Source organism: Pithys albifrons, chromosome 6 (genome assembly GCF_047495875.1).
Source record: "Pithys albifrons albifrons isolate INPA30051 chromosome 6, PitAlb_v1, whole genome shotgun sequence".
NCBI classification, from domain to species: Eukaryota; Metazoa; Chordata; class Aves; order Passeriformes; family Thamnophilidae; genus Pithys; species Pithys albifrons.
In genome coordinates this window covers 8,798,041-8,810,462 of record NC_092463.1, presented here as the reverse complement: position 1 = coordinate 8,810,462, position 12,422 = coordinate 8,798,041, and the positions used below count along the sequence as shown (strand labels likewise).

General features: G+C 39.9%; 1 protein-coding gene across 2 annotated transcripts; it reads left to right on the top strand.

Moving 5' to 3' along the window:
• Positions 1-915: 915 nt before the first annotated feature.
• Positions 916-11,774, top strand: CLBA1 (clathrin binding box of aftiphilin containing 1). 2 transcript variants are annotated; one of them, XM_071559377.1, is made up of 6 exons: positions 916-964; positions 1,834-2,518; positions 6,023-6,174; positions 7,696-7,825; positions 9,093-9,206; positions 10,166-11,774. In XM_071559377.1, the coding sequence occupies exons 2-6, from the start codon at positions 2,060-2,062 to the stop codon at positions 10,331-10,333; spliced, it is 1,023 nt and encodes a 340-aa protein (XP_071415478.1). In that variant the 5' UTR covers positions 916-964; positions 1,834-2,059; the 3' UTR covers positions 10,334-11,774. The 2 variants fall into 2 exon arrangements, with proteins under 2 accessions (XP_071415478.1, XP_071415479.1); XM_071559378.1 differs by having other exon boundaries at positions 935-956.
• Positions 11,775-12,422: the final 648 nt, after the last annotated feature.

Here is a 12,422-nt window from a genome sequence, read left to right as displayed (position 1 = left end):
ATTTGTACTGTAGTGCCTAGAAAAAGCTTTTTACTTTGGGCCTTGCTCCAAAAAACCTTTTCCCCTGCTTTTACAACTTCTCTCTTTTCCTTGGGACTACCCAGATGTTTAATCCAGCCCAAGGGCAGGGAGCTAAGGAGTTTTCCCTGTGCCCATCCTTCTGCCCCCAGCCCTGGGAGCGGTTGCCTCCAGCCCACACCTCTGGTCCTCAAGAGGTGGGTGGGATGGGACAGTCACCCAGGCCGTGGGGTGATCTGTTTGCAGCACTGTATCCACAGCTTCTGGCCTCACCTGTTACGAGTGGGTGAAGCCCCAGCCTTAGCAGAGAGAAGGGACAGCCTAACATCTTGCGGGATGAAAGAACAGAGGGAGGGAGAGGAGATCCTGAGAGGCCCATTCCTACCATTTTTCCTACCATTTTACCGTGAGGTTTTGTTTCTGGGTGGATAGATTGTCACTTTTTAAAAATACGTATCCTGGAACTTTGTAACTACGTGAGAATTGTAGCTAATGTGAAATTAAAAGAAGCAGGAACCACCGCCATCAAACCTCACTGTCCTTAGCCTGACAGGTCGCAGCAAGAAGCTGAGGGGGAGGGGAAAACAAAAGTGAATATTTTTTCACATGACAGTTTAAAAAACTAGCCTCTTCGCGGCGGGCAGGACCTGGTTCTGGCTGGAAGGGCGTTTGTAACCCAAGGGATGCGGGTGCGGACAACCGTGGCACGGCCGAGGCTCGGGAGCGAGGCTGGGGAGCCGGGGAGGCGCTTGTGAAGGCAAAGGGGAGAGAACGGGGGCTGAGGAAGGGCTGGGGCTCCTCTGCCTTCGCTGCTGCCGGGCGGAGGGTGGGAGGGTCCCGCTGTCCCCGACCGGCCCCGGCCCCGCCGCCCGCCCCGTCCCGCCCAGCACACCTCGACCCGCCCCTGGCGACCTGCCGGGCGGAGGCGGCGGGCCCTGGTGCGGTGGTAAGGCTGTTCCCACTCCCAGCGTGGGGGAATGCGGCTGGAGGAGCCGCCGGGGGGATGCGGGTGGAGGAGCCGCTTCCCTGGGGCGAAGCGCCGGCGGCTCCGGGATGCGCATCCCCTGCCCTGCGCTGCCCTGTCTCGTCACGGGGGGTCCAACCGTGACCCGTGTCCCTGGGGACGGGCGAGGGACCTGCTGCCCCCTTGGACTGTGGCTGGGCCGCCTTCGAAGGAAACTTGGGGGAAAAAACCCACAGCATTTGTTCTGTCTATTAAGCACAGAAAATACCTAAGAGTGGCCAGTCGATCAGAATTGGGTTTAGTGTTTGTTCTAACCTGCACCTTCAAAACATCTCGGAAAAATGCTGGAGGGATTAATCTACAGTGATAAATGCTGAAATGATCACTACTGCCAAACTGAACTTATTAAATATGCCTCAATTACTCAAATAGTTGGAAGTACCATATTTTTATAGGATTATAATCGAGAGGGGGCAGCCCATGCAGAGAGAAAGAGCACAGCCTGGGTGTGCACAAGGTGGATGAAATAGTTACAGAAAATATTTTTGAAGTGTTAGATGTTCTCTGTAGTTATTTTTGTTTGTCTCCTGTATACTCAGTACTGAGTTAATATCCAACAACTTTTGCTACGTGTTTGCTGAATATTGTTCACTAATTTAATAGCTTTCTCGTGGTGTGGGCAGATAGCTGAGTGTAAATTTTAAATAGTTTTGCCTATAGCAATTTTCAATGGATAATACTGGAATGTGTTTATTTTAACCTGAGCATTCTTTCTCCTACCTTATCAGCTATCTTTATTCCTACACACCCCTTATCACAGAAGTATTTATTTAAAATCTTTTTTTTTGCAGGCTAATATTTTACACAGAAAATGAGGCTGAATTACGTGCACATGCCGATTACTGGAGGAGAGCCTGAAGGACATCCTGTTTTGATTTAGCAGTGTTGTTATTCTTTGGGGTGAAATGAAGAACTTGATTTTGTTTTGGAAACACTCAGATTTCTAATGCAACAAACTGAACTTCAGTAACTTTTTTGCAGTACAGATTTCAACAAATTAATTTTTCTCAAACAAAGATGCAGAACCTGTCAGTAGTAGAAAGTCTTACTAATGCAGACTTATCACACCAGGGGTCTCCAAAAGACCTGGTAGCCAAAGCAGGTGGTGTGTATCATGATGGAGGTGACTGTAACTGGAATGACAAGACAAATAATGAAGAAATTACTAATCTTAAAGTAATGCAGCAAAGCCTCCCTGTAATGAATTGCAAAGGGAGAAGTTACGAGGGGTTTTCTGAGAGCATTTTTATCATCTCAGAACCCAGTTGTTCCTGGGGTGATTTTGAAGGCTTCAAGGAGTCCTTAGACAAATCAGAGAGATTCAGTCATAATCTTGAAGTTTTGGTGAAGCCAACAAAAACTTCTGGAGCTGATACAGACTTAAGCAGTGGATGCTGTAGCCCTTCTGCTGCCCAGGTTTGTGCTGAGCCATCTCTGTGCAGTGGGATACAGGAGGCTTTGGGCTCTTCGAATGAGGTATGTGTTAACAGTAAACCAAGGACCAGAAATGTTTGTGTTACTGCTTCCTACAGCTCAAGTTTTTTATCTATCTTCTCTATAGAGGGTAATGTACAGGGAGAGAAACTGTCAAGCTACTTTGCAGCTAACTCAAGTGGAACAAAAGCAACTTCTTTACAGTGTTTTACAAATACTTAAGTTGTCCTGCTGGAGAGCATCAAAGAATGTAATGCACTTCTTTGCTTCTAGGCACTAGGAATAAGTAAGCACATAGAAACCATGAACCCTGCCCTGACACACTTGCAGTTTAAAAGCTAGACTAGCAAGAACATAGGAAATAAAAAATCAGGAAGGTGGATGACAGAAGCAGGGTGGATAGAAATTCTAAGGGTTGCCTGAAAGCTTATTGAAGCACACAAATTATCAAGTCAGAAATTGGCAAAGACAATTACTTTTGTTATTTAACATACTGCCTGAGTAATACCAACAATCTTTCTGGAATTTTAGACTGATTATGGTAGAAGTTAATGATACCAAAAGAAGGAATAGAAATCTTTTAATGTAATTCATTTTTATACCACAGTGTGTTACATTGTCTCATATGATGTTACAGGTAATATTCTGAGTAAATAATGTGATATATCCTTATCAGCACAAAAAAAGGTTTAGGTAAAGTTTTATACCTTGTTGCAATGAATGTGTTTCCGTATGGACCAAACATGTATCACCAAAGGGAAGAAAAGTAGCAAAAGGTAAGAAAGAACATATAAATACAAAACACACACACACACACACACACACACACACACACACACACACACACCCTTGTTCTTATTACTTTTATCCTAAATTACAGAAAAGAGAACAATCAACTAAGATGTTCATGGGATTAACCTGTAGCAGTAAAAACTTACAGCTTGTAGTCTGTTAGATGCGTTTTAGTAGGTGTAGTGAACCAAGAGTTTTCTGGAGACAGGCTTTCTTGCCTAGGAACTTGCTTCAGAGGTATTATTAGGGAAAACACAAAGATGGAGTTGGGATAAGCTGCGCACGTTAATTGAGTGGAGATACACAAGATACCTGGTTATTTGAGTGCGTAAACAGAGAATTCAAATGTTCTGTAATGTTGGAAATAGGGGACAAGAAGCCTTCAGTTGCAAGAAGAGAGTATTGTAATGATTGAAGCTGAATTGGAATATAGCAGGTTGCTTGGTTTCTTTCCAAAAGCAATAGATCTTAATCTTACTGAAGCATTTACTTTATTTTACATTTATTAAAGGCTAAAGGAAATGTCCAGTAAAAGCTAAATAAGTTAACCAGGCTTACAGTTTCAAGTCGTCTTTTCTTGTCTCGGGTAGAGAAAAAGCTGCAGAGTTGCTGGAGATTTTTTTGAGTGTAGAATGTGTGTGTGGCTTGTCCTTTATCCTTGTGCTTTTTACATTGTTTGTTTGAAACCATAAACTCTTTGAACTGGGGCTCTGTCATCTGTGTGGTCTATACAAAAAAAGCCAGGTAGGTTGGAGGGACCTCTAGAGATCATCTGAGGTTGGAGGTCTGACCTTCAACATTTGTTGCTTCAGTTAATTAAACAGTATTGGTCTGAAGTAGAATCATGTACTTTAAGAAGGAAACAATCACCAATTTCCTTGCAATAGCTGCATATTTTTCCTAAATAACTGAACGTTTTAAGGATTTTTCATAAATACTGGCCTTTGTGAGAGAGACTGGTGCATGTGTTTAAGCCCTGTGGTATTCTGACATAATAGGATAGAGAGGATTTAGTCAGAAACTATGGGCACATTCATATTTTCATAATTAGTACAAAGCTACAAGATAAGTGAAAATATACCTAGTTTTTATTTTAGAAAGACACACTGAAATAGACAGCAATAAAGATAATATAAATTCTTGGGTTTTTCATCTGTCTTGGTTAAACTGTAAGTCAGTGACTTTCATGTGTAGGAGAAGCACCACAGAGTCTAAGGAGATACTGCGATTGAGGCAGAGCTGTGCTTCCCTTGATGCACACTCGCTGTGGCTGTAATTACCCCTCATCCCAAAGCCAAGGGCAGTTGCCTGGCTTTTCCGTAATTCCCATCCCATTTCAGTTTTGGTACCTACTAGGAAGTTGTTTTTCCTTGACCCTGTATGCTCTAGCGAGTTTGCTTTCCCAGAATTCTACTTCTCAGAAATTCAGGATCCTTCTTCATCTCTCAGGATCCTCTATGTAGTATCTCTGTCGTAAGATGAAATAATTTACAAATTGATTGAAAGTCCTGTGGTACTTGGGGCAAGATTCAAAGGATTTTACTCAGGAGTCTTTGAGTGTCTCAGCAGCTGCTCATCAGAGCAGGCATTTTAGCAAGGCCCTACTTCAGGAGGGAGCAGCATGGAGCACAAATTCTGCTCCTAGAAGCAGGCTCAGAAGTACAGAATCCTTCTACCATCTCTGTTGATTCTGCCCACTAATCATTAGATTAAATCCATACTCTCTCAGTGTTCACCACACTTGACTGAATTCTGTATAATGAAACTGTGGAAATACCTCAGTCTATTTTGGCTGTTTCAATTACACTCAAATGAAACTGTCAAAATATGTGTGGAGCATCCATACTTAACATTTTTCAGACTAAATTGTTGCTTGCTGGGCAAAGAAAACAAACTGACTGGTTCCATTGTCTGGTTTTCACACAATGTTGCTACTCCTGGATTGCAGTCCCTAGGACGGGTGGTGAAGTCAATTAATTGATTTTATTTAGAAAATTACAGCAATTCCTTTTTTGAAGGAATGAAATGGCACAGCTTCTGAACTGGATAGCATGATAACATCCCTTTAGGACATGATGTAAATTTTGCACGTTTTCCTTTGTATATGTATTTCTTAGTTGTCAGATAACCCTGTTACTTCCAGTAGGCCTATTTGGATCACTCCTGGGGCTGTGTTCAGTCTCCCACACTTCCTCCTCATCACAGCTGGGGGAGGAACAAGTATGTAAATCTGGCTCTGATTTTAATATAGGTTGGAAAAAATTTGGTGGAAATGCAAGGATATGGGGACGTCCTCACCTCAGCTTTTCTTCAGGCTTACAAAGTGCAAATATTTATTGGTAACTGTAGCATTTAGCAGTTGTGTTACATTTGGCTGAATTAGGAGTATTTGAATACTGAGTTAGCAAAACAAGCTTTGGATTTGATGTGCACATCAGATCTGTCCTGAGTTATCTGAGCAGAAGAAGGAGTCCTGAGTGCTAAACAGGCAAACCAGCCTATGATTTAGAAGCTGGGAAGTGAGAGACTAAGGTTCATCAGAAACTCCTGGATTCTTGCTTCTCTTCCTCCAATTCTAAGTAAACACTCAGAACACTGAACTTTGGGCTCAGTCCCTCTGTACCATTAGTATTAATACAAATATTTAAAATAATAAGACAATCTCTAGAAACACTGTAGTCTTTGGACTATATCCTTTGTGAACTGTGGGGAGGACCCATATAACATATAAAATAAAACTCTCTTTTTTCCTAGGCAGACCACAGCTATGAGGATATATTTAAGTTGGGCTTTCCAGAAGTCTTTGTATCACAGTCCAGAGAAAACATAAGAAGTTTAGAGCAAGTACTACTTGATGCAAATAGTGAAGATGTTGGGATACCTGAACTTCTGAAGATTCAACTTGGGTAATGAGTTTAGATCACGAATTTAAAGAAACCCCAAAACCAAAAACAATAACAAAACCCCCCCAAAAAACCCAAAACCCACAAACCCCCCAAACCAAACCAAACCAAACCAAACCAAACCAAACCGAAAAGCTCCTCGGCAATTACACTGTTTATTTCATAATTTAAAAATCAGTGGTACACTCAAAATTCTTTCTTAGCACTACGCTCTTCATCTTAGCAATGTTGTACTGTATTGTTAGAGGAAATGAATGGTGTTTGAGCCATTGGAAAACAATGAAGGGAATAAATCATAATTACAAATTCCTACTTAGGGTTTTTCCTGCTGTTGGTGTGCCTTCTTATGAGTAAGCCTCTGGAATGCCAGAACCCAACAGACAGCCTGTTCTTCCTGTTTGTTTGTCCTTTCTTTACAGCACATCCCACTTATTTCTTCATCATTGGAGGCTGATGCTTCTAACAGCCCACATGCTTCCCCCCCCAATTTTTCCAGTTAGTAACTTCTTCTCACGTGTAAGCAGATGTGCTTCAGAATCTGTGGTGCATCTGGCTTCTTTCCTGGGTTATGTTAATGGCAATTAGTATCATTAGCTAAGATTTCTCTTATGACAGCTTGAACACTTCTAGATTTGTTGCACGCTTTTGAAGGATCAGCAGCAGTTGAGCAGTATTGTATTTACTGAACAGTATTGTAGTTATTTTTGCATAACTCTGAGGCTTTGTATCCAGAAAGTTGGGTCAGATCACACTTAGGAAATGTCCTAAGGCTCAGAAAAAATGTAATTTAAAAATGAAAAGTGGGCATCCTTTCAGCAAGTTCTCTGCATATGTGTTATATTTTAATCAGCATTAAACTTGTGGAGAAATATATATGTAAAAGGGACTGCAGTATTATAGCAGAATACTATACCAACTATGGACAAAAAAGCCCTGTTCTACAGTGGTGAATAACTAAGTACAATGATAACTACATCCTGTACTAAACTAAGCCCAACTGGATTTTTGCATAGGATGAATGCAATGTGAGAATTGAAAATACCATGTGAAGGGAACTCTAATTCTCACTGTTTCTGCAGTCTTTGGTTTATTTTGTAGCACAGACACATCCAGAACAGGTGCAGGTCACCCACCTGAGCAGCAGGTGCTGCAGAGGAGAAGTGTGACCTATGGGATGGAGAAAGGTTTGAGAGACAGAAAAATGCAAAGTGCAGAACTAATAGCGCTGAACTCTGACCACGTTTTACAGAAGCAATTCAAAAATGTCAGCTGATGGCATATGAAATGTGCTTCTAATGCCCTTCTTATCTGAGAAGTCATGTTGACTTACTGTTTCCACTAATTGTCATGCCAGCTAATTAATACACTGGGTTGGTAGTTTGACCAAAGGTAGGAGTTTTAAGATAAACTCTTGCTGTTAGATCAAGACAGGGCAGTATACAACTGTATGTAGTGAAAATAGTTATTTATGTTCACTGGAAACTTCATACAGCTTATAACCTCAAATTATGTTTTGTTTTCTAGCATCGATTCTGGAAACGTATGGAGAACACTCAGAGACTCTGATAATGCCCCCAGCTTAAGACATTGCTGGAGTAAATCTCATTGCCAAGAAATCCTCTTGAGTGTTCTTGGAATAGATGCAAATCAAAAGGTAATTGAACGATTGTTTGCCAGTGTGCCAGCATAAACATCTGCATGCAGATGTATGAGGGACTAGATCTCAATGAGTCATAAGCTTTTTTTACAGAGAGGTTTTTAAAGTGATAGTCTAGTGTTTCCATATTTATGTGTAAGTAACCATGAAATTGTGCAGGATCAAACTTTGATTGTCTTTCCATTGAACTCTCCCCTGCATAGTGCCCTGCTGTCGGGTGTTATGTTCAGCTTTGTTAGAGATGGAGAATTAGCTTTCAGGTGTGTGTGCAGTAGGATTGTTTACCTTTTTTGCTCAGAGTACAAGAAAATTGTTAGCCTCTAATATCTTTCTGTTAAATGAAAATAAGATTTGAATCAGAGAGGCTGTTAAAGTCATTACTGGAGGTTTTTACTGTACAGGAACTGAAAGTGTGTTCCACTTTCCTTTTCCTCAGATTATTCCTCTGTCTGCTTTTGCAAGGCTTGAAGCAGAGTATGTTTTAAATTGAATTGAGACCAAACCAATTATTGAAAGATCTCAAATAGAAATGTTTCTATTTAATGTCATGTTTTGAGAAGATAAAAGTGTACAAGATGATTTAGTATTCAGTTATTTAATTGGGATCGATTAGTCACATGTAGTTGTCAGAAATAACTGTTTCAATTGATAATTTGGTTGCTGAAGTATGAGGCTGACAAGGTATGGATTTTATGGGCATATTGGACTTTTCATGCAAGTTAAACAACTGTGCTGAAGGTAGAAGACCTATTCTGCACTTGAAAGTCACTTTTATAGAAGTGTCATTTATCAGAGAGAGAATGGGAGACATTTCCCCAACACAGTTAACTCCCATTCTGTTCCTTTCTTGCCCATAGATACACCAGCATTAAATAAATGCCCAGGCAGCTTAAACTTTCATCATTACTTCTTTTCTGTTACTGGAAAATTGTATGTCTTTGAACAATACTGATTAAGATATATTTATCAGCAATGTTTTGGTGTTAATTAAGGCTAATTTTAATTGGAAATGGCTTTTTTATTAGGTGAAGTCACATGTAGATTCATTGAAGTCACAATTAGATTCATGTGTTTAGGTAGTACTGGTTTTTACTTAAAATTGTTTTAAAGGAAAGGGGATCCCATGATAAATACAGCTTCAGAAAGTAAAATTTAGTGGTTGTTGTTATTTGAGCGAAACTTCTCTTTAGGTTATATGCTTATATCTATCTGTAGAAATGCATAAATAAATTCTTGAATAAAATGTAAGTTGTGGGGGTTTTAGGACATTTCAGAGAGCCAGGATGATATTTTTGAGGAATCAAATGTTGAAGATAATGAGGACTTCAGATTTGATGGATTCGGTATTAATGACTGCAAAGCATTGATCCAGACCAAGGTAAGAATCACTCCAAAAGTGAGCCCTTCAGAGAACCACAGAGTGTGTTTTACATGTTGCTCTCTGCTGTAGCCAGCTGTTTGAGTGATGTCCTCATGTAATTGTTTGGTCCTAGTGTGATTATTTGAATGTGGAGTTGGTTTTTTGCTCTTTGAAACCCCTCTGATAGCTTTAGAAAAGGTACCTGGGCACTTGTTTGTTTCTTGCTAAAAAGCAATGCAAGCTGAAAGGAAAATTGTGATCTCCATTGTTGTGAAACATCTAAGTCACATTCTGTTTATTATCAAAATATTTCGGAGGAATATTCTTCATCCAAGGTTCCTTCCTCAGTGGAAAATAAACTTGAGCAACTGTTGTTGCTGTGGACACAGATAGTCTGAGGCTTACTTTTATTGCTGTTTTATTCTATTTACTGTACTGGACAGTGAAGGTGTGTAACTCTTCTGGGAGCTTTGTACATAAGAGATGATACGCTGGAGATTTCAGAAATAAAAGTAAATGAGACTGTCCAGCTTATTCCTTCATAATTCCCTTCTGCTTTTCTGATTGAGTATGTGAGGGAGGGATTACAGGGGCTGAATCATACTTGGAAATGTGTAATATACAGAGACAGGGTTTAGACAAAGGAGAAGTTGTTTAAAGTAGATGGAGTAAAAGTGAAATAAATCTTGAGACAGAGTTAAGTTAAATGACAATATTTTTCTGGAATAGCCTCTGAAGGGAAAGAAAAGCCTTGCAGCTTAGTGTCTTAAAGTAAAATTCATTGCAAAACATAATTTACCATATAATTTTATGTAAGCAAAATCATATAATGGGATGCTTTCTATTTATCTCCCTAGTTATGTCCCTTTCCCCCCCATGCTAATTTTATTTTTATGAACATTTATAAAAATTAAGTTGAAATATGCAAGAATTCTGTAGGATGGAAAAAATGAACTTAGTTTTTCTTTTTCACTCAGGTTTCTGTATCACCAGACTCCAGACATGGTCACCTTTTCACCTGTAACCTCTTTTTGAAAACCACACCATCAAATGAAAATGCACAGTATATAACAATCCCAAGGAAGAAGCACATTTTCACTACACACAACCTAAAAATGAAATTTTTCAATAGTGATGTTTGTTGAACTAAATGCATATTTTAGCCATTTTTTTCCTTTTTTTTTGAACTGAATGGAGTTTACCTTCATTTTGTTACTGACTTGGTACTATAGACTACAGATGCTCTTTAGGAAAGTGGCATATTGGTCTATATGAGGTATGTAAAATCACATTATTAGAAGAGATTTCTTCTCTTTAGTTATGAAGTTAAAGGTGCAATTATGTCCTGCTAAGTTTTGCTGCAGAGTTCTGTCTCTTACAGTAAATTCTGCAGCTGAAACCACACTTTAAAGATACTCTGGTGGACTCTTCTGAACTACTGAGCTTGCAAGGCTTAATGCCTCTTCAATCAAAAGCCTCCTTTCCCTGTGAAAATCTACATAAACCTCAGGTGTATTGTAATGTGTGCCTTGTCACCATCTCTCCTCATGCTTGGTCCAGTTTGGATCAGCTGAGATCTGTTGCTTTGCCACTGCTGGATGTAATGAGAGACGCCTTCTGAATATGGGGGCTTTCACTGGGGTTTAGGAAAATAAACCCCTCTTAATTTCTGTCTGGTAAAGCCTGATGTGGTGATAGGGGTAGGGGCAGTGAAATGTTTTGTTCTGGCATTGGTTTCTGACTGGAATAAAGCACCTCATTGAAGCTGATTGTAACAGTACTTGTTGGATTCATTCAGCTGCACTTACACCACGTATAACCTGCTTGTTGAAGCTGAGCAGCATTGTAGTTCAGGACTTGCACTGTACAATGCTGTACATTGCTGCCCTTTTAAAATTTTATAGTAACTATTGACTGCTGCCCATCTTCCTGCAGCTTGAGTACCACAGGAGGATGCACTTCACTGTCATTCAGAGAATCCATGGTGCTCCCCTGTCAACTGCAGCAGCTTTATTTATTCATTGGTAGTAACTTTTACACCAGTTACTAATCTCTAGATGCCGCTTTGCCCATCCGGAATATGAAAATTTTATGTGGCTTTTTGTTTTAAATAGTTCTAAGCACTGCAACTGATATTTTATGTGTTAAAAGCAGGAAACAAATTTGAATGTTACAAAACTAATCAGTTAATTTTTTAATAATGTACTTATTCTTTTCTTAGAATTAAAAGTACTATAAAGCACTGACAGACTTCAACCCTTAACCTAGTAAACTGTTCAGCAGTGACATTACAATTGCTGTAATAACTTTAGTAATCCTTATGATATCTTAGTGCTATTACCATGAGATGAGCTGTGCACTGGTACTCAGTAAATGGAGCAGGACATTTAGAAAAGTGCTGTTTGCAAGTGGCTCTGCAGCTTCTGTGGCCATGGAAGGAGTTCTGCAATGCCAGACTGGAAACTCCATATGGATACCAAAGTAGGGTTAACTTCTTCAGTTAACACTAGATTGGAATTAATTTTCAATTTCAATTCTATTCCTTCAGAGCACTTAAATATGTATTGAATAGGTTGTACTGATAATCTCACAAAAATAAAAAATTGCTAATGAAGAGTGAATGAATACTTGAGGTTAGTGATAAATATTATTAAAGTGAATTATAAGATTAAAATCCCATTTATTTTGCTTTCAGACAAGCAGTGGTCTGCAGAGGGGCTTGAAGGGGTAACTTCTAGTGTGTGTAGCAATCGCTGATGCACCTCTGCCCAGAGACCCTCTTTTCCTCTGGCCTTTCAAGTTTGTCTTTGCTTTTGCTAACACTGGATAAGAGTATTGAAGAATGTTTTGCACTGTTACTCCAGGAGAAGGATGAATATGTCATCTTTCCCTCATAGTAGCAGGTTTTACAGCCCTGGCTAAGGTACAGAATTGAAAGAAAGTTCAGCCCTTATGACTAAGTCGTGAAAAAAACTACTGGGATTCCAAAGGTGAGAGGCTCCACCTTTCAGGTCTTTCTCTTTTGGGCAGGTGTTTTGGGCCACCTGAGCCCTAACTGCTGCGTAAGACAACTGAGAGACCTTTTAACTCCCATTTCTAGTCTGAGATGAATGAGTTCACCTCTTCAAGGGAAAGGACGAGCAAAATTGAAATTACAAAGTAATTCAATTCATCTTCAAGGTTGTGGAGTCCTGGCAGCCACTCAGCCCTCATCAGAATTTGGGCACAATCTGT

Coding starts and splice junctions, on each gene's coding strand:
- CLBA1 (XM_071559377.1), top strand. CDS start 2,060: ATGCAGAACCTGTCAGTAGTAGAAAGTCTTACTAATGCAGACTTATCA. Junction 6,175..7,695: donor CTTCTGAAGATTCAACTTGG/GTAATGAGTTTA, acceptor TTTGTTTTCTAG/CATCGATTCTGGAAACGTAT. Junction 7,826..9,092: donor GAATAGATGCAAATCAAAAG/GTAATTGAACGA, acceptor TGGGGGTTTTAG/GACATTTCAGAGAGCCAGGA.